Raw genomic sequence first — 19,816 nt, forward strand, 5'->3', positions numbered from 1 at the left:
TGTTGGTTTTGGACCCGACCTTGGTGGAAGCTCGTCACTACTTTCAACCTACGGCTAGGTTTGTTACTTACTTAGTACATGGGGTCGGTTGTACTGATACTACACTTCTGCACATTGCGTGCAGATGTTGGCTGTTATTGTTGCTGTGCTTGATGGTTGCAGGATTTGGAGATGTACCTGCGTTCCTGTAGTAGCTGCCTCTTGTTCAGGGTAGCCTTAGATTTATAAAAGCTCTGTTTATGTATTATTCAAACAGACTATGTATTTATTTCATTTCCGCTTTGTATACTCTATTCTTAGAAGCTCATGATTTGTACTACCAGTTCTTGGGGATTGTTTAAGATCAGGATATTTATTCACTTAAATTGCTTTAATAATTATTATTGAAATTGGTTAGTAGAAATTGGCTTACCTAACGGGATGGGTTAGGTGCCATCACGACTAGTTGGATTTTGGGTCGTGATGGCTGTGGAAATCAGTGGGTACGATATAGAATATCGACCCCGGATCGTCATGAAGTCTCAAATTTTGGCGGACTTTGTAGTTGAATTTACACTGGCCCTAATACTCGAGGTCGAAAGAGAGTTATTAATCAACTCAGGGACCTCCTCGGGAATATGGACCCTCTTTACGGATGGCGCCTCGAACATAAAAGGGTCCAGACTCAGCATCGTATTGAAGCCGCCAACAGGCAATGTAGTTAGACAATCTATTAGGACTATAAAATTGACTCACAATGAGGCCGAATATGAGTCCATGATTGCAAGTCTCGAACTAGACAAAAGCTTGGGGGCAGAGATAATTGAAGCTAAGTACGACTCCCTCCTTGTGGTAAACCAAGTTAATGGGATGTTCGAGGTCAGAGAAGAACAAATGCAAAGGTACCTGGATAAATTGCAGGTAACATTACATCGATTCAAAGAATGGACTTTGCATACCTGGATAAATTGTAGGTAACATTACATCGATTCAAAGAATGGACTTTGCAACACATACCTCGGGATCAAAACAGTGAGGTCGATGCCCTCGCTAACCTAGGGTCATCGGTCGAGGATGACGAATTCAACTCGGGGTCAGTCGTACAACTTATGAGATCGGTAGTGGAGGAATGCCATGCCGAGTTTAACTCAACGAGCCTAACTTGGGACTAGAGAAACAAATATATAGAATACCTAAAAACTGGAAAACTGTCATCGGATCCAAAGGAATCGAGGGCCCTGCGTACAAAGTCAGCCCGATTTAGCCTATCCGAAGATGGAACCCTGTTCAGAAGGGGCATTCGATGGCCCACTCGCGATATGTCTAGGACCAGGGGACACCGAATATGTTTTGAGGGAAATCCACGAAGGCACATGTGGAAATCATTCAGCGCCGAATCACTGGTTCGAAAAGTTATCAGAGCCGGCTATTACTGGATCGATATGGAAAAGGATGCAAAGGAGTTTGTACGAAAATGTAATGAATGTCAAAGACACGATCTGATGATTCATCAGTCCGGGGAACTGCTGCATTCGGTCTTGTCACTATGGTTGTTCATGAAGTAGGGAATGGATATTGTCGGCCCACTTACATGGGCATCTAGTAAGGCTCAATTCATATTATTTTTAACTGACTATTTTTCTAAGTGGGTGGAAGCCCAGGCATACGAAAAGGTGAGGGAGAAAGAAGTCATCAACTTCATTTGGGATCATATTATATGCCGATTCGGAATGCCGCTTGAGATCGTGTGCGACAACGGGAAACAATTCATCGGCAGCAAAGTAAGCAAGTTACTCGAAGATCATAAGATCAAAAGGATCTTATCAACACCCTACCACCCCCAGTGGGAACGGGCAAGCAGAATCGACCAACAAAACTATACTCCAAAATATAAGAAAGAGGTTAACTAACGCCAAAGGAAGGTGGAAAGAAATACTGCCCGAAGTCTTATGGGCATACCGAACTACTTCAAAGTACAGTACCGGGGCTACCCCATTCTCACTAGTCTACAACGCCTAAGCTTTGATACCGGTCGAAGTCGGAGAGCCAAGTCTTAAGTTCCGATATGCAACCGAGGAATCAAATGGCAAAGCTATGAACACGAGCCTTGATTTATTGGATGAAAGGCGCGAAGCAGCCCTTGTCCGGTTGGCTGCCCAAAAGCAGCGGATCGAGAGATATTACAATCGAAGGACCAACATTCGACACTTCAGTATGGGGGACTTGGTACTAAGGAAGGTGACACTAAACACCCAAAACCCGAATGAAGGGAAGTTGGGGCCAAACTGGGAAGGCCCTAACCAAATTATCGAGATCACCGGTAAAGGATCGTATAAACTTGGAACGATGAATGGTGAGCAACTACCAAACAACTGAAACATAGCTCACTTGAAGCGATACTATTTCTAAGGTACGATCCCATTCATTTCCTTTTATTTATTTACATTCTGAACTAATATTTGCAGGGAATTATCGAGAAAAGATATAATTTTTAGTCTGAAAGCACGCGTTGCACTCTTTTTCCCTTGAACTGGTTTTGTCCCAAATGGGTTTTTCGGCAAGGTTTTTAACGAGGCAACGGTAAATCGTACTAACTTAGAATTGAAGGCCGGTTAAGAACCGGTATCGAAGGTCACGACAATAGTATTTGAGGCCTCCCTATGCTCGGCCCCGAACACTGGGGGGCATCACCCTCGGATAACAACTTTAGCAAGGAAGGAAACTTTACGATTCAATGATCTCCGCTCGATCGGTAGGATTTACTGTAAGGGCCAAACGGTCACATGAGCCGTGCCCACATAGACTACTCGAGCCCTGGCATGAAACCTGTACACATGTGTAACTATCACGCACAAGAATAAAAGAAGTTTCTACCTTGCAGATAAATATCTTGTCCTTTAAGAATTTCTCTTTTTTCTTTTAAGGAATTTCGTACATTCGATCCCCTAAAGGTACCGAGCCCAAGGGTCGCCTTTACCCGGGTTCAAACGATCACCCAAATCAGGGACTGCCGTCCAAAATCAAACTCGGATGGCTCGGGCTACCGGAGCCCAGGGGCACAAGACCTATTAGGCAATGCCCGAACCTTAAAGGCTATGGCCACCCCCATTCGGGGACTGTTATCTTAGGCAAAGCTCGGATAACTCGGAGTAAAGCCCACTGGGCAACACCTGAATTAAAAAGGCTACGGCCATACTGAAATGGCTCGGAGAAGTCCGAGATCCGTAACAAAAATAAGGCCTTCATAAAAAAAGTCATAACCGGTTCTAAAGGCTACCCTCGGCAAACTATAATCTCAACTACTTTGGGAAAAAGTTTCCGGTAATACCGAATTCCCACGATGCCTTAAAATAAAATAATGTTAAATTCAAGGTTTGTTCGAACCTCCGAACGTAACCTAACTACTTCATGCCAAGTCATTTCGTTCTTTGCGAATATAAATAATAAAGCAAAGGGAAAATTCAAAAGCTGTTGAAGGAAAAAAGCTTTATATATATATCAAAAATTCTTTTTACAAGGGCCAAATAGCCCCGATGCAAATTTTTACAAAGGCCGAACAACCTCAATAAGAGGGTGATACAAAAAGCAAAAAACAAAAACATCTAAAAGGGTCCTAAGTGGCCTAGTATTCATCGGGGGCCGCATCATCACCTTCGAGGTCTCCGCCACCCTCGAATTCACCCAAATCTTCAAACTCCTTGGAATCTTCCTCCTCGGGATAGGCCAACTTCCTGGCCTCGGCTTCGAGCACATTGGCATTCTCGATCTCAGCCGATAAATCAAAACCCCGAGCGTGAACTTCATCGAGGGCCTCCTTTGGGATTGCCACTTCATATGCTTAACTATATTTTTTACAAGGTCCTGAGTCACCTCGGCATCGGCCTTGTACTGGGCCACCATTTCATCAGCTTCAGCTTTGACCACGACGACCTCTGACTTGGCCGTTTTAAGCTCATTTTCCAGACTTTCTCGATCTGAGACAGCCGAACCTAACCGGGATTGGAGCTCCTCAACCTTTTTTTGTCTAAACCTTAGCCCTCTCCTTTGCTGCTCTAAGCTGGATTTCAGCCAAAGTTAGTTGTGCCCGAACAACCTCTTTTTCCGAGGTCAAACGATCCATTCAGCCTCTCTATTCATCGGTCTTAACTTTGACTATATCAATTTCAGCTCGAAGTTAGTTAATCCGATCGAGTTTTTGCTGGACCTGCGGATTTTGACCATCGGTCACCGAATCAAATTCATCGTCACTAACCTCAAAAACGTTTACCTACTCGACAAAATCAGCATGTTCCTTTCGGGCAACTTCCAGCTCCGCACAAAGATTCTTAACCTCCCCTTTGAACTGCTCGCTAAGAAGTTTAAAGGCGTCTCTCTTCTCAGTGAGCTCACAAACTTCAGCTTCGAGTAGCTTCAGCTCGTCCTGGTACCTTAAAAAAGATCTTATGATGAAGCACCGAGGCCTACGAACACGAAAATAAACACTAAGTTATCTACGAAATAATCTAAGTGCAAATCAAAAAATCACTTAGTAAAGCATGAAGTTACCCGGTTCAGCGCCTGTTATGCTTCATTGAAAAGGCAGGGTGCATCCACCTTGTTCATCTTGGCTTGATCATCCTCGATCGCCAAACACCGAAGATAACTGCTTACCCCTACGAGGGCGGAGAGGACTCGGGCATCCTCCGGAAGGGAGATAACAATAGATCACTTCTGATCGGGATTAACAATTGGGCAGGGAATCGATCGACCAATTTCGGGCTTGAGGAAGGCCCGCTTGCTTTAAAGGGTAAGCTCTTCCTCGGTATCTCTAAATTTCCAAATCCAGCGGCGTCCTCTATGGCTGCCAAATCCACGCCGTCGGAAAAAATTGCGGAAGGGGTCGTTCGCTCTATGGGCCCCTCGATGGGGCGTTCTTTTGCACCTTGGGCCTCGTTGAACATCGACTCTGTGAACGAGGGTGACTCGGCAATCTCTATCGGGCCAAGTGCTTTATGCGGGGCTTTGCCCGCATCCCGGGAAGCTTCAGTTCCTACCTCCTTCTCGGCCTCCCCGACTAGATGAAGATCGGTCTCACCTCCCTCTGGTTTGGAGGTCCCTTACCCTTCGACCGGCTCGCTGGCCACCAGATCGAAGGCTTCTCCTTCCCCCTCGGACTCGTCCCTCAATCGATAGAGTGAGTCCGGAGACAGTACTCGAGCACTGGTGCTTTCCTTGGGTTTACGCGCCAATCATTTCCTTGGCTTCTTCTTCTTGGAGCTCGGAGAACTTGGAGCCCTTTTTCTTTTCTTCTCTTTATCCTGCCTCAGAGCAGATGGTTCGGTGAGGATATCATCATCACCGGATGGAGGCCTCATTGCGACATCCTTGGAAAGACCTGCAAAGAAAAAAGAAATGAGTAAGGGCGCAACAGCATAGAGGAAACCTAAGTGTTGTCCACTCAAGAAAGGAATCTCACCGTGAGAACGAGCCTCCTACCGGCCCTTCGAAATCTCGCGCCATGCGCGTTCGGAATACGGTTTCTGCAACACAATGCCCTCGACCCACTCCTTGAGTCGAGGAACTGCATCCGGCATCCGAGCACCAGCTGCACCAGCACAAAACATCGATGAGAAGGGAGGAAAAGGAAAAGCAATGAACAAAATCTTGAAAGCAAGATTATACTTACGTGTCTTGTTCCACTTCTCAGGAAATGGCATATGCTCGGCTGGGATCAAATCCGAGGTCTTCACTCGGACAAAGCGGCCTAACCAGCCTCGATCCCGATCTTTGTCGAGGCTTAAGAACGGGGCCTTGCTGGCCCGACGAGCAAGCTTGATTACTTTATAAGCGCAAGAGATGGTCGAGGGTGAAGGGATACCCCTCGATTTTGCTTACGAAAAAATGGAGAAGAATTACTATCCTTCAAAAAGAAGGGTGAATTTGACCAAGGGTCACCTTGTACCTCTTACAGATTCAATAATGACCGGGTTCAAGGGACCCAGCGTGAAGGGATAAGTGTAAATACTTAAAAAGCCCTACATGTGGGTAGTAACGGCTTCCTCAGGCTTGGGGACCACTACGTGCTTATTATCCCAGTTGCAATCTTTCTTGACCTTGGAAAGGACGTCCTCGGTGATCGAGCAAATATATCTCGAAACTGGCTCACACCGACCCGGTACCGAGGAGGGCTTCTCGTTCTTGAAATCAGCACTGGTCAGGCACCTCCCGGGGAGGAACATTTTCAGAGGAGGTTCCGGTGCTGGTTCCTCGGTAGCAGCAGACGAAATATTTTCCTCTACAACCGGTCGCGAAGCAGAGGGAGTTTCTTTTTGGGGAACGAATTTTGAAGTCTTCGCCATTTCTTTGATAGATGAAGAAAAGAGAGGGAGTTTAAAGATTAACCTTGATGGTTGGGGATAAAAACAGAGCTCAAGTTCTTGTAAAATGATTTCAGAATAGCCAGAAATTTAATGCTGGGAAGTGTTGGAATTTCTAAGAAACAGGAGTAAAAAAGATTTGGATGTAAAGTTTGAATGAATAAAGAAGGGAGTATTTATAATTTTCAAACGACGATTCAAAGCCAGGAGTGGCCGACCAGTAACTGACGAGCATTTAATGCCATTAAGACGTGATTGACGAGACGTTTCGTTCATTTTGTCGTCTCTGATGCGGAGTACCGAGGAGAGAATCGGAAGCTCATATCGTTTTTCGCCGTTTACTCTCCGAAAAAATGAGGGGACTATCTGTATACGGTCGAAATCGGGCTCGACTATTGCACGGTAGATCGGGCTCGGAACACGAAGAGTTGAAGATCGACCCCGAGTCTCATCGAACCAGAACACGAGGTCAGAATGTCCGTCCTCGAGAACATTGAGCCCATGATTCCGGAATCGACCCTGACCCCGAATAAGCTTGAGGAAACATTGCCGGCATGACCAACACAAGACCGAAATAACGGAAGGCCGAAATATCCGTAACCGGTCGGATATTTCGGCGGGAATCTCAGCACGTATCAATAAAGAACTGACAAATCAGCAAACCATGCGATTTTTACCTTTTATAGAATTATACCTAAAGTAGGACTCCCCTACTATATAAAGGGGTCTGATTACTTGTAACACGCATCCTAAAGCAATATATTATTATTCTCGTCAAGTTCTTGTTACTCTCTTGCTGTTTCTGTTCTGATATCAATAAAAGCATTTTTGGCTCGGGGGTGGCAAACCTTCCAAGGCTAAGACTGTTCAACTTGTGTGGTTAGTATTTACTTTTCCATTACTTATTTCAATTGCAATCTGATTTGTCGTTCAGTATAAAATTAAATCACGTATCCTTAAAAATACTTATAAATTTAATTGTTATTCGATTTTAAAGGTAAACAGTCTTAACAATTATGACAGCCATAATATTAAGTATAGTGTATTACGTGCGCTATATCGGCAATGTATAACGCATGTATATGACACGAAGAATGACGGGGTTCAATTTTGCTAAGGAATAACCTTGACCCAATTTGATAGGGTTAAAAACCCCTGTTTAAAACCTATTCGAGCAACAAGCTTAACCCAAATTTGACGCCCCGTACGGGTTAAATTCTATTTACTCGTGAGACGCGCAGTGCAAAGTAAGAAATAATTATGGAGGAAAAAGACGAGCTGCAAGAATCTGCTACTCCTTGCTTGCATTTAGTCTCTGCTTTCCTCGCCCGTGAACCCCCGGATTTCGTTATCTCATTTGCCAGGTTACTATTTTCAACCCCTGCTCATTTTAGCTAACACCAAATGTAGCGTATTTGCAATTGCCCGACTAAAAATTATTTGAATTAACACTAGGGATTGTGGAGGTGGTTCCATTACGGAGAGTGTGCAAAGTTTCATTTGGAACCAATGTATCAACAAATCCGTGAGTTTATTAAGCTCTGACCTTCTAGTTAATTTTTTATTTCCACAATCGAATTATCTCTTGGGGTAGTAGTTTTCTTTGATTTTGGATGCTCTTCTGAATGCTGTAGGATGTCAAGTGTAATGGGCATTATTTAAAAAGTTTCTTGAAGAAGCTCATCGTTGAAGTCGAGTCAAATGGGGACGTTGTTTTGGATGAAATATATGAAATGTATATTTATTGTCTGACTAGTCTGAAGGTAGTTTCTTTTTTTAAATTTTTTATGATAATCGGATTTTTCTATCAGCATTGGCTCATTGTGGAATTCCCCTTCCTTTTTTGTTGCCAGGATGATGAATTGACTAAAGGAAACGCTAGAACGTTAAGAAGAGTTTCATTTCTACTTCCCAAGGGTGAATATTTTTTCTTTTCATTCCCTTTTTTTGGCATGGGATGATGTTTAGCTAGCTTTAATACCGCTGAGTATCCAATATGTGGTGTACACAGATTGTTCACAAGCCTCAAGTTGTCAAATAACTAGGAAATTTGAAGTCACGTTGCAATGTTCACTTAGCATGCTTGAAGGAAATACAGGGTATGTACTGCCCCTTTTTCTCTTTCCTTTTTGACTGGAATTGGGCTTGTTTAAGGATATGCTGCCCTAGTTTACTTTGATATGGTTGACAGATACTATGATGAGCACATTTTTTAAGAGATTCTAGATCTTTGGACGTCGTATAATTTTAATTATCTTCAGGAATTCTCTTATTGCAGCCGGGTGTATCAATGAGCCTTCTGGTTAACTTAATATGCGAAACAGCAAACTCATGTTGATAATCTATATGTTTAAGCCATTCGTTTTTCCTTCTTTTTGTGATAAGGGTGGTGTACGGTCTAGCTCTCGCGCACCTCGACTAATCCACTAGGTATCTGCTACCTCCCAGTAGTACATGGTAACTCTATCCTTCTAAAAATGAGAAGAAATAACCTGACCTTTTTGCCTTTGCTGGGATTTGAACCTTAGTCTCACATTGTGTATTCCACCTTTTATCAGTATGTTTACACATTAGGCTGATATCTACTAAGTACTTCAGTAATTAATTGTGTGGAATCTCTACATCAATGTTATTAAAAGCCATCACTTCGTCGCTTAAAGTGATGAAGCGATGCGAAGCACGGGGTTATTACTTCATCGGTGAAGCCATACACTTTAGAGAAGTTTGCACTTCAAACAATGGTGCACAAAGTGATCCTAGCGAGAATCAGTCGCTTCTCTCGACTTTAATAAGTTGAATTAAGTACCATAAGGGTTCATTTGGTACGCAGGATAAGATGGGATAAGGTAAGGGATTAAATTTATACCATGTTTGGTTGATGGTATAAATTTATCCCAGGATAAATTTATACCACCAACCAAACATGGTATAAATTTAATCCCAGACTTAATACTGGATATACCACCTTATCCCATCAAACTTGGGATTATTTTATCCCACCTCCCAAGTGGGATAAAATAATCCAGGGATTATAATCCTGGGATTATTATCCCGGGATAACTTAGTCCGCTTACCAAACGACTCCTAAAAGCTTATAAATATCAGGATTTTTGAATGTTACTTGGGGTAGACATTTTAAGTGACAATAGTCACCCTTTGATGCTTGTGGATGTAATATGGCATAACAACCTCCATTCTAGCATGTATTTCTTACTATTTTCTCCAAGGTATAAAATATTGCAGTCGCATTAATAAAATTCTGGGAATTGTCGATTTCCCATCATATAGGGAAGACAATATAATAGCTCTCATGCATTATACATTTTATGGGTTGAAACATTGTCTTTCATGAGGAGTAAGGTCAGCGCTTAGCCGAGGGAAGTGGGCGTGGTTGTGAGGCTTGAATCACAGGTCATCCCTAGTAGAGGCAGTTTCAAGTACCTTGGGTCGGTTATCCAGGGGGAGGGGAGATCGACGAGGATGTCACACACCATATTGGGATGGGGTGGATGAAGTGGAGGTTAGCATCTGGTGTCCTGTGTGACAAGAGAGTGCCACCGATACTCAAAGGTAAGTTTTATAAAGCAGTGGTTAGACCGGCCATGATGTATGGGGCTGAGTATTGGCCTGTTAAGAACTCACATATCCAGAAGATGAAAGTAGCAGAAATGAGGATGTTGAGGTGGATGTGCGGGCACACTAGGATTGATAAGATTAGGAATGATGATATTCAGGGGAAGGTGGGCGTGGCTCCCATTGATGACAAGATGCGGGAAGCGAGGCTCAGATGGTTCGAACACGTGCAGAGAAGAAGTTCAGATGCTCCGGTAAGGAGGTGTGAGCGGCTGGCTTTGGAGGGCACGAGAAGAGGTAGATGGCGGCCTAAGAAGTATTGTGGAGAGCTGATCAGGCAGGACATGGCGAGGCTTCAGATTTCCGAGGACATGGCCCTTGATAGAAAGCTGTGGAGGTCGAGTATTGGGGTTGTAGGTTAGGAGGTAGTTGAGTCTTTCCTTACTTCGTACCTTTGTGAGCCTAGTCTGGTAGGTTTTTTGTCTGAGACAGCTAGTGGCAATGTTGTGTCTTACTACTCTTTCGTTTTTCATAGTGCCGGGTCTATTTACTGGCTATCGCTTTTGCTTTGCATCTATTTTCTGGTTTACATGATGTTGTTATTTTTCCTATGGTATCTGTTGGTGGTACTGATATTATCTCTTTTCGTCCTCTTGAGCCGAGGGTCTTTCGGAAACAGCCTCTCTACTCCCTCGGGTAGGGGTAAAGTCTGCGTACACACTACCCTCCCCATACCCTACTAGTGGGATTTTACTGGGTCATTGTTGTTGTTGTTTGTGCCACAGCTTTGAGGTTCGGATTGCTGCATGTTGCAAGGGAAATTTGGTGGAAGTTTTGCAAAAGCTAGCGTCGTAGTTCATTGTGGTAGCAAGCAGTAAACATTGACTTCTTATGTGCTTTTACCTGCGTGTATTTCGGCTATTAACTAGTGGTACATAACTTACTAAATCTCCATGCTGTGAATCGGCTATTAACTAGTGGTACATAACTTACTAAATCTCCATGCTGTGAATAGTAACAGTGGAACCTCATGAGATGTAAATTAGCGCATGTGTGCACACACACACATACATAAAATCTTTGCATTCGACGCAAATGCCTGATATGGTGAAAGTTGTGCTCTTTTGTTATCTCATAATCTTTTTACAATAATTTATTCCCAGTTTGACTGCTGATCAATATGTTCTATCTATTTCAATTTCATGGTTGAAACAGGTGCTCGATTTGGCCAGCAGGTCTGTTCCTTTCAGAGTTCATACTTTCTTTTCCAGAACTGTTCTCAGACAAATCTTGTCTTGAGGTGAGATAGCTTTCCAAAGTATTCATCTGTTTGTCTTTGTTTATCAAGTTTATTCTCTTCAATTTGTCTCAGGGAAAATTAAAACATATAATTCTTCTGTTAATCTTGATGGATTTTTCCAAGGCGGAACGCTGCTGCTCGTGATCCTTTCTTGTTTTGCTAGTCAGTCAGCAGTGCTCTTTTATGTACTTAGTTAGGTTGATTTATTTAATAACATTTGTGCCGTTTTTTGTATTTTATCTATTAACAAAGCAGGTTGGTTCAGGTGTTGGATTGGTTGGTGTCTGTTTAGCTCACGTGAATGCCGCCAAGGCAAGTTCGCTTTTACTATTCCATCTTTTTCCCCCTCTATTAATTGTGCCACTCTTGTTTACACAAACGCATCTGACATTGTTATGTCTACCTGCTCATTTTAAGCTTCTATGTTCTATCTTCTTGTTCAAGGACCTTGTTAGACATAATCATATTTTTGATGTTCTCCAATAAGAAGGGTCCGCACAGATCAAATTTGTGAATCGGCATGCTCTATCTCTATTTGTATTTTTGAAATGGCAAAATACCTTTAAAACCCCCTAAACTTGGCACGTATTATTGGTTAGTGGTTATATCCTTGAACTATCCATGGTCTTAATTACCCCCCTATACTTGGTTATTCGATAGCTGTTACCCCCTTGGACGATCTCATCCTAGGAAAGTGGCATGCACTCGCCTGCCACGTGGATTTTCCTGTCCATGTGGCATTTTTTGAAAAATAAAATACCTTTTTAAGTGTGTTACTTTTTTAGATAATCTTTTTCGAATAATATTTATAATAAAACTTGGCTAGAACTACATTATTTAGGCTAATATTATTTATTTGGCTAAAAATAATAAAGTTTTAGTTATTGTTTCTTGAATTTGACCTGAAAATAAAGATTTATAGTCAAGGCATCTAAAAAGATATAAAAAATACATAGTTTAATTTTTATTATTTGACTATAATTTTTTATATAGCTCTAAATTATGGAGCTCTAAAATATATTTATTTTAGAGATATTACCGGAAAAAGTAAAAATACACAGTTGAAATAAATAATCATTGCATCAAAAAAAGAAATAAAAAGAGTGTACAATTGCAAGTTCATTATTTTGGCTATACCTATTTATTTGGTAAAAAATAATGGAGTTGTAGCCATTTTTTTTTACTGATTTGACTCGAAAATAAAAACACACAATTAAAATAAATAGACATTATATCTAAAGAAAAAAATAACAGAAAATACACAACTAGTATTCCGTTATTTTTGCTAAAAGTTATATATTTGGCTAAAATGATGGAGTTCCAACCAAACTTTTACAAATTTGGCCCCAAAAAAAAGAAGAAATATGCAGTTGGAACAAATAGACATTATATCTATTGAAGAAATTAAAAGGAATAAAAGTTAGAGTAAAGTCTACATTATATGTTAAGATGAACCAAGAAGAAATACATAGTTGTAACAAATAAATCATTATATATGACTATATGACAATTAAAAGTTAAAAAATAACCTACTTGGAAGCTGATTTTTCAATTTTTCTTCACTCCCACGTGCTTAAAAGAGAGTGCACCCACACTCTTCGCCACATCAGCGTCTAGGGAGGTAATTGCTCTCAAAAGGCCAAGTTCAGGGGGGTAATTAAGACCACGAATAGTTTAGGGGTGTAACTAATAATCCGTGTCAAGTTTAGGGTGGTTTTTAGGTGTTCCGCCTTTTTGAAATTACAATTGCTTTCTTCTTCTCTATTGCATATGTCTCTATGCCTTCTATTGAAAATGGCGGTGATAATTGACTGGACAGTAGATGCAAATGGTTTATTGTAGGATGTGAAGCATGCAATGGATAACGATTAGAATCAAATCTATTAATTTATTCAACTACAATTTGGGTCAAGGATGCACTCTCATGTCACCCAGAAGAAGCTAAAATTGAAAGCGACACTCTTGTAATCATGTGAATTTAGTCTACTATTCCCATTACAATAATTTTCTTGGTTCAGCATTTAAAATTTATCACCCCAGTATATGAATTGAAATAATTGATTAATTTGTCAAGTGAATTCTTTTTTATCCAGTTAAATCTGACCGGTCAAAAGTCAAACCTAGCCTAATAGAGACCTAACTGACCGTGAGATAGACATTACAAATTTTTAGTTGATAAAAAGACTATTTATGTCGATATGTATATATACCATTGTTAATCAAATAATACTTGTTCTATGAGGTGCTGATCACGTCTTTAAATAGTTTACTTGTTTGGCCAAATATTGCCATAAAATCTAGTATTGTTGCATCTTGTCATGTGGGTTATTTGGAATGAAAGAAATAGGAGGGCGTTGGAAGAGGTAGAATAAGATTTTGTAAAATTGCAAGATAGTCTTTTGTTTCTTGTGTCTTTTTGGTGTATTCATGAGGTCCCTATTTGAAAAGAGGATTAGGCCTCTTTTGTTGAGTACCATATTTTGGTGTAGGTTCTCTTCTTTTGGTATACGGCTTGTATACGGGGTTTTCCTCAATTGTTAATAAAATTATTTACCTTATCGAAAAAAAATAAAAAATGGAGCAGAAGACCTCGTATTCAGTAGGATTAACTTTCAACATATTGGTTCAAGTTATTTAATAATACACCAAGTTGCAGAAAATGCCAATTAATAGATTTTTGGTTGACTGTCTCTTTATAAGTATTGTCCATTTTACCATCATATGGATGACATTACACTTCACAAAACCTGTTAAAGCAATTTATGTTGCCTGAAAAAATCCTTCTTCCTCTAAACAACTGCGCATCTTGTAAAAAAATGTTTCAGTCTCGTTATACTTCTTGGTAGTTAGGAACAGCAGCTGCTATAATAGCTTCAGTACCTTTTTGTTTTTTGAATTTTATACTTTTTACCTAAAGTGTAATGGTTAATTTAGATTCTTATCCATATTGATTCAGGTAGTACTTACAGATGGTGACTTATCAACTTTAGCAAACATGAAGCTCAACTTGGAGCGAAATCATCTGCACACTGATATGTTAGACCATACACCAGATACCAAAATGGTCAGTGCTCATTTCTTTTTCTTTTTGCTTATTTGCATGTCTTCTTTCAGAATTTCTTCCAATTGTATTTTGTATTTATGAATTTAAGTTGGCTAGCTTGACAATCATAGGCTCCTTGCATAACTTGCTTGAGTAGAACTGGCGGACATTGGTTGTAAGGGGTTGGTAATGTACTCGCTATATTTACAGCCATAACAGAGCAAATGCATGTTGTTGCTGCACCTTGTTTCAAAATGTAAATAGGAGGTAGGACAAGGTTGTTGGTATTTGGCAGCAAGTTTCTTGGCATGTCTCGCATTGTTACTTCTACCACCATCCCTGAGATAAATTTTGACCTATCAACTTGATTTTTGAACAGTAGAATCATGGTACTTTACAATTCGGCATAATTATGCCTACTGATATCCGTTAATGCTACAAACATTATTTCTTCAACAGTCAAAATGTTTGATGTTTTTGATTCTCAGGGCAAATTGGTTTTCTCTTTTAATTTATAACAGAGGTATACGGGCCAGCCTGCGCACCCTCGACTATTCCACCGGTACTTGCATCGTACCACCAATACAGGTCTTCAAGAATTTGGAGAAATCATCTAGTTTTTTGCCTCTGCAAGAATGTGAACCTACTCTAATCTTCATCTACCGCTAGATCACACCCAAAGAAAAATATTGATGTCTAATCACGGAAGTCAAAATGGTTTTGGATAATCATTCATCATTTAACTTGAAACAATGTTGTAGGGCAATTGCTATTCTGCTTATCCACTTCTGCATGTAGCAAAAAATATATATACCAGAAAAGCAAAAAAACAAAAGATGAAGTGAATTCAGAGCACAATGGTCAGGGACCAGTAAGAAAATCTTCTATGTTTTAATTTCTTCTGGCTACCATTTTGATAATACAGCACCTTGAAAGTTTATTCTATTTATACCCAAAAACATACTGTACTTAGAAAGGTCAATTGTGTATGATCATTTGACCAAGCTCCAAGATAAATAGAACGAGGGGAGGTGAGTGTTCTCAAGATGAAACAACCAGCAAGATGTGCACGCACTATCACTGTCTTCACTTAATGGATTTTCATGGACTTATGTGGAATATGCCTTAGATTTCTGGACATGTATGTCTGGTTTTCCTCTCTGGCCAAAGAGGTCACATTAGCAAGTTCTCTTTTAGATAATGGAAATCTGGTGAAAATTCTACTTTATGTTCTTTCTTTGTATAGGTTGTTATGCTTTGCTAGTGATACAGAAAAGTTTACACATTTTGGAGTTTTACATATTGTGGAGTTAAGTTTCACAGGTGATTGCCCTCAGTTCAAGTGAATGCTATTAAACTCATTTAATCTTCTTTTTTTCTTGTTCATTGTTCATATCTGTAAGCTGACTGCCACAGGTGTATTATATCTCCATTGAAGTTGCAAAAATCTACCTTGCAGCTTTGCCTAGATGGAGTTATTAGCCAAAAACATTTGTATAAATATTTATTGTTGGGTTGGACAAAGAACTTGTTCTTATTGTCAGAGACTTGGTGGCTTAGTGAATGTAATTGATTGCCACAGTAGGATGTCCAGATGACGTATCTCTAAGTTTTATAAGTTACTTGGACTGACGAAAAAGAAGTGGCAAGAGTCACTTGGAAGATGTAAAGAAAATTGACATCATTTTATTGTCTCCTGAAAACTGAGTGTCCCCTGAGGACATTATCTTTTCATATTTACAATTGTGCCCAAAGTCCAACATATGTGCAAGATGAGTGTCATTGAGATGTACATGCTAAAGAAAAGATGCGCATGCAAGATACATGTTAGGTCATACTAGATTTTACGAGATTAGAAATTACCACATCTGGCAGAAAGTGTAGTAGCACACATTGAGAATAAAATGAGAGATCACGTCAGATGGTTTGGTCGTGGTCCTACTTCGACCTCTAGATGCAACAGTTTGTAGGTGTGAAACCATGGCTACTGAAGGTGTTAAAAAGGACGCAATAGACCGGAAATCACATGGAGGGAAGTTTGTCTTGAAAGACCTATAATCTCTTAGAATCCACGCAAACTTACGCAAAAAATAGGGCACAATGGAAGAAAAAAGATATATATAGGCGATACACATAGTTGAGATTTGTATGATAGTAGAAAATATAGAGAACTTCCGGTGGAGATCATTCAGCATAAACTTAGAAATTAGTGAGTTTCACAAGTTGAACCCTGTAATATATCTGAAATGTATAGTAGTGTAAACATAAGATAGCAGTTAAGACATATCTTTCTGTATTCAGGTACGGTGCTTGTCTTTGCCATGGGAGTCTGCATCAGAAAATGAGCTACATCAATTCTTGCCAGACATAGTGTGAGTATTTACTCTTAACTTTGCTTTTATTAGTTTTAGTGCCATGCTTATTACGTCCCTTCCCTGTAAGACATCAATCTTGAGGAATGAATTTGCAGATTAACTGTTAGAAACATTGTGGAAAGAAGGAACTAAATGAATCTTAAAAGCCTTATGAAGAGTCTAAAAGAATGCTGCTGCAGCAATTGGTATATTATATTTAATTCGACTATAGTCCTAACGAGATTATGGTGCTAAAAAAGTCAGTATAAGATTTGATTTGGATATAACAAATTTTAAATTATAGCAAGGTGGAGATTGCGAAGAAGATGGATAACCTCGACTGAATATCAATCCTTAGTGTCAATCTTTACTTTATTAGTACCGGATTTTGACTTTCCTCTTTATAGTTTGGGTGCAGATGTGATATACAATCCACTATGCCTCCCATACCTTGTTCGACTCCTTGCCGTTCTTTTAAAGCGGGAAAATCCAAAACTACACCATTTGAGTAATGGCTGCAAGGACTTTCCACCTGACTGGAGATGTTTCGAAAGTCAAGAAACTAGTTCAGCAAGCGACAATGTTTTCCCAGGAAAAGCAAAAATAAATGGTGATACACATGTTGAGCATTTGTCACCTGAACTAGGACAAGGGCCTCTTGCATATATTGCTTCAGTAATTCGCAATATTGACACATTTAATTATTTCCGTTCATTGGCAGAAAAGGAAAATTTAATTGTATCCGACATCACTGAAACGATGAAGCCACTTGACTTGCTTCCTTATGTAAAATCATATCAGCGGTCTAGCATTAGGATGTTTAAAATTTCATACTTGTGCAAATAAGGTTTCTATGTAATCAAACTGACCTAAGTCTGCTGTGTGGAAAATTCAAATTGATTACTGTCACGGCGAGGAAACTGTTAACTATAGCATAGTGATATTTCCTCGTATTCATTTTCTCTTTCTTGTTCGGATAGCTGTTGTGAACAGACGTATTGTTTATCGGTATTTTGAACTTTGAGGAATAATAATTTGAGGAACTCTATATTCTTATTGGGAGAAAATATTAAGATTATGTTGACAATGAAATTTGTGGCATGGAGAGTGGGTTTGTTAGAGTAGTTTAGGGATTTTCTTAGAAAGAACAAGTAATGCGTTGTGAGCCAGTGGTCTCCTGAAACCTAGATCTCCATTATGTTTGGAAGCAAACACTGAACAGACAATGTTGTTCCGTTCGAAGGGGCCTAGAAATTTGATCCAGAAAGTATATGACATCACAATATAGTTATATATACAGGTTTGTAGAAACTGATATATCTATACTTGTCGTACAGAAAGTGGGGATGGTTGGTTGGCCGACCTTCGCTGAAACTTATTTTGCCAATTGACCTTTAAGTTTAAATTATTAGCTAGATTGCCTTCTTGATTAATTTGGGTAATGTGTGATTTGAGTTAATGAAAAGATGAAGTGGAAAGTTGACTACAGCCTCAAAGTTTCATTTATGATACTTTGGCCACACTATACAAATATATCATCTACCAAAAATAGAAAAAAAACCATTTCCATCCATCCTCCACCCTCCTCTTCCTGTTCTGACGTGAACATTCGCCATTCCCTCCTTCCCCTTTTGGCTCGCATTTTCCTTCGTTTGTCGCATAAAGGTTACTTGTACCTTCTCCCTTCTTCCCCCTTTCATCTCAAAATCACATTTGCATCGCAACATTGGAGAATTATTTAGGGAGGAAGCTCAGATTCGTGATTTGGAGCTGAATTGGCGATATGTTAGATTAGGCAATACTTTTGTACGTTAGATTGGGCATTACTTTTAAGGGATATATTATGTCCTGTGTTCGTCTTGTAAGTGATTAAATCTCTTCTTCTTCGTCATTGTGCATTTTAATTTTTGCATATTTGAGCCCTACTACTCTGCAATTTGTTAAGCCACTCGACCACTAGTGCACAATAGACCATAGTTAAATAGACCGGTGGTTCACAACAAACTAATGGGAGACTATGTATTAGTATGATGTCTTTATTTTAGTGAAGGGTTGAAGGGTGATATAACTGGACTTGGAATTCTGATTCAAAGGCGACATTACCTATTCGTAAACGCATCAATGGTGCATATAATGATTTTGTTAGTGTCGTCATTAAATATAGCCAATAACATGTTTGCCGAGACAGCTGAATAATACTTACATGCTTAGTTTAGCGCCAACAAGGGACATGATTCCTCTTTCCTTCATAAAGAATGATGTTGCAGTTGATGAGGCGGCTGAAGTTTCATTTGAAAGGTCTCATCAAGGTTCTAATGTCGCAGCTGCACCGACACTACCGCCACTACCACCTTTACCAGCACCACCAATTTTAGAAGAAATAGCGAAGGATGGCTTCAGTAGATTTAGTCATGGGTTGGATGATTTTGGTGTAAATGAAATGAACTTGTCACGACCCAAAATCCCATCTCAAGCCATAATGGCTAGCCGTACTTGCTAAGCAAGCCAATTCACAATCAATAGAAAATAGTCCAGATTCGTTTAAATAACAGAATCATATCTTAAATAAAGACGGGAATGATCTCGAAGTAGTATGATATATGATACAATCATAACATGCTCCAAACACGACCAAAACAGTACAATCCCCAAAAATTAGGTGACACAAGTATACGAGCAACTATTGAATAAGTACAAGTCTGAATACATAATCAAAACTGTCTGAGAAAAAGAAAATAGATAGAAGATAACTAAGTACATGGACTCAGGCATTGCGAGATGAATCCATGAGGTGCACCTTGCCCTAAGTCTCTGAGCGAACGTCTAGACTCAACAAGAGGCTCCACTAGTATCACCTGAGGATTTGCATAAAAAGATGTGCAGAAGTATAGTAAGAGTACAACACAGTCGGTACCCGATACGTATCCGGACTAATGTCGAAGAAGTAGTGGCGAGGCTGTAGGCATCAGGATACTTACAACACAGTATACATAACATAGCCTGAAACTGAAGCAGTAAATATCCTCATGAACAACATGCGTTAAGATAATAAACAGTCGAAAGATATAAAGCATGCTTTTCCCATGCAAAAGATAATCATAACGCTGCTCGGATATGGTATTTAAAAACGACATGGTTCAATCAATGGAGTCAAGGCTCCCAACTAGCATATATATGTGATATGCTACAATTGGCATTTAAATGAATGCTT

General features: G+C 39.9%; 1 protein-coding gene across 1 annotated transcript; it reads left to right on the top strand.

Moving 5' to 3' along the window:
* Positions 1-7,457: 7,457 nt before the first annotated feature.
* Positions 7,458-17,562, top strand: LOC104101771 (uncharacterized). Its single transcript, XM_070191617.1, has 10 exons — positions 7,458-7,699; positions 7,791-7,860; positions 7,970-8,098; positions 8,189-8,252; positions 8,347-8,434; positions 11,124-11,208; positions 11,464-11,524; positions 14,169-14,272; positions 16,553-16,623; positions 17,013-17,562. The coding sequence occupies exons 1-10, from the start codon at positions 7,596-7,598 to the stop codon at positions 17,449-17,451; spliced, it is 1,215 nt and encodes a 404-aa protein (XP_070047718.1). The 5' UTR covers positions 7,458-7,595; the 3' UTR covers positions 17,452-17,562.
* The last annotated feature ends 2,254 nt before the right edge of the window (positions 17,563-19,816 follow it).

This window comes from Nicotiana tomentosiformis, chromosome 12 (genome assembly GCF_000390325.3).
Source record: "Nicotiana tomentosiformis chromosome 12, ASM39032v3, whole genome shotgun sequence".
NCBI lineage: Eukaryota > Viridiplantae > Streptophyta > Magnoliopsida > Solanales > Solanaceae > Nicotiana > Nicotiana tomentosiformis.

What these genes read in the sequence shown, in the direction of transcription:
- LOC104101771 (XM_070191617.1), top strand. Translation starts at nt 7,596, where the DNA reads ATGGAGGAAAAAGACGAGCTGCAAGAATCTGCTACTCCTTGCTTGCAT. An exon ending in TTCGTTATCTCATTTGCCAG is followed by an intron (nt 7,700 to 7,790) that starts GTTACTATTTTC and finishes AATTAACACTAG; the next exon opens with GGATTGTGGAGGTGGTTCCA. An exon ending in CGTGAATGCCGCCAAGGCAA is followed by an intron (nt 11,525 to 14,168) that starts GTTCGCTTTTAC and finishes TGATTCAGGTAG; the next exon opens with TACTTACAGATGGTGACTTA.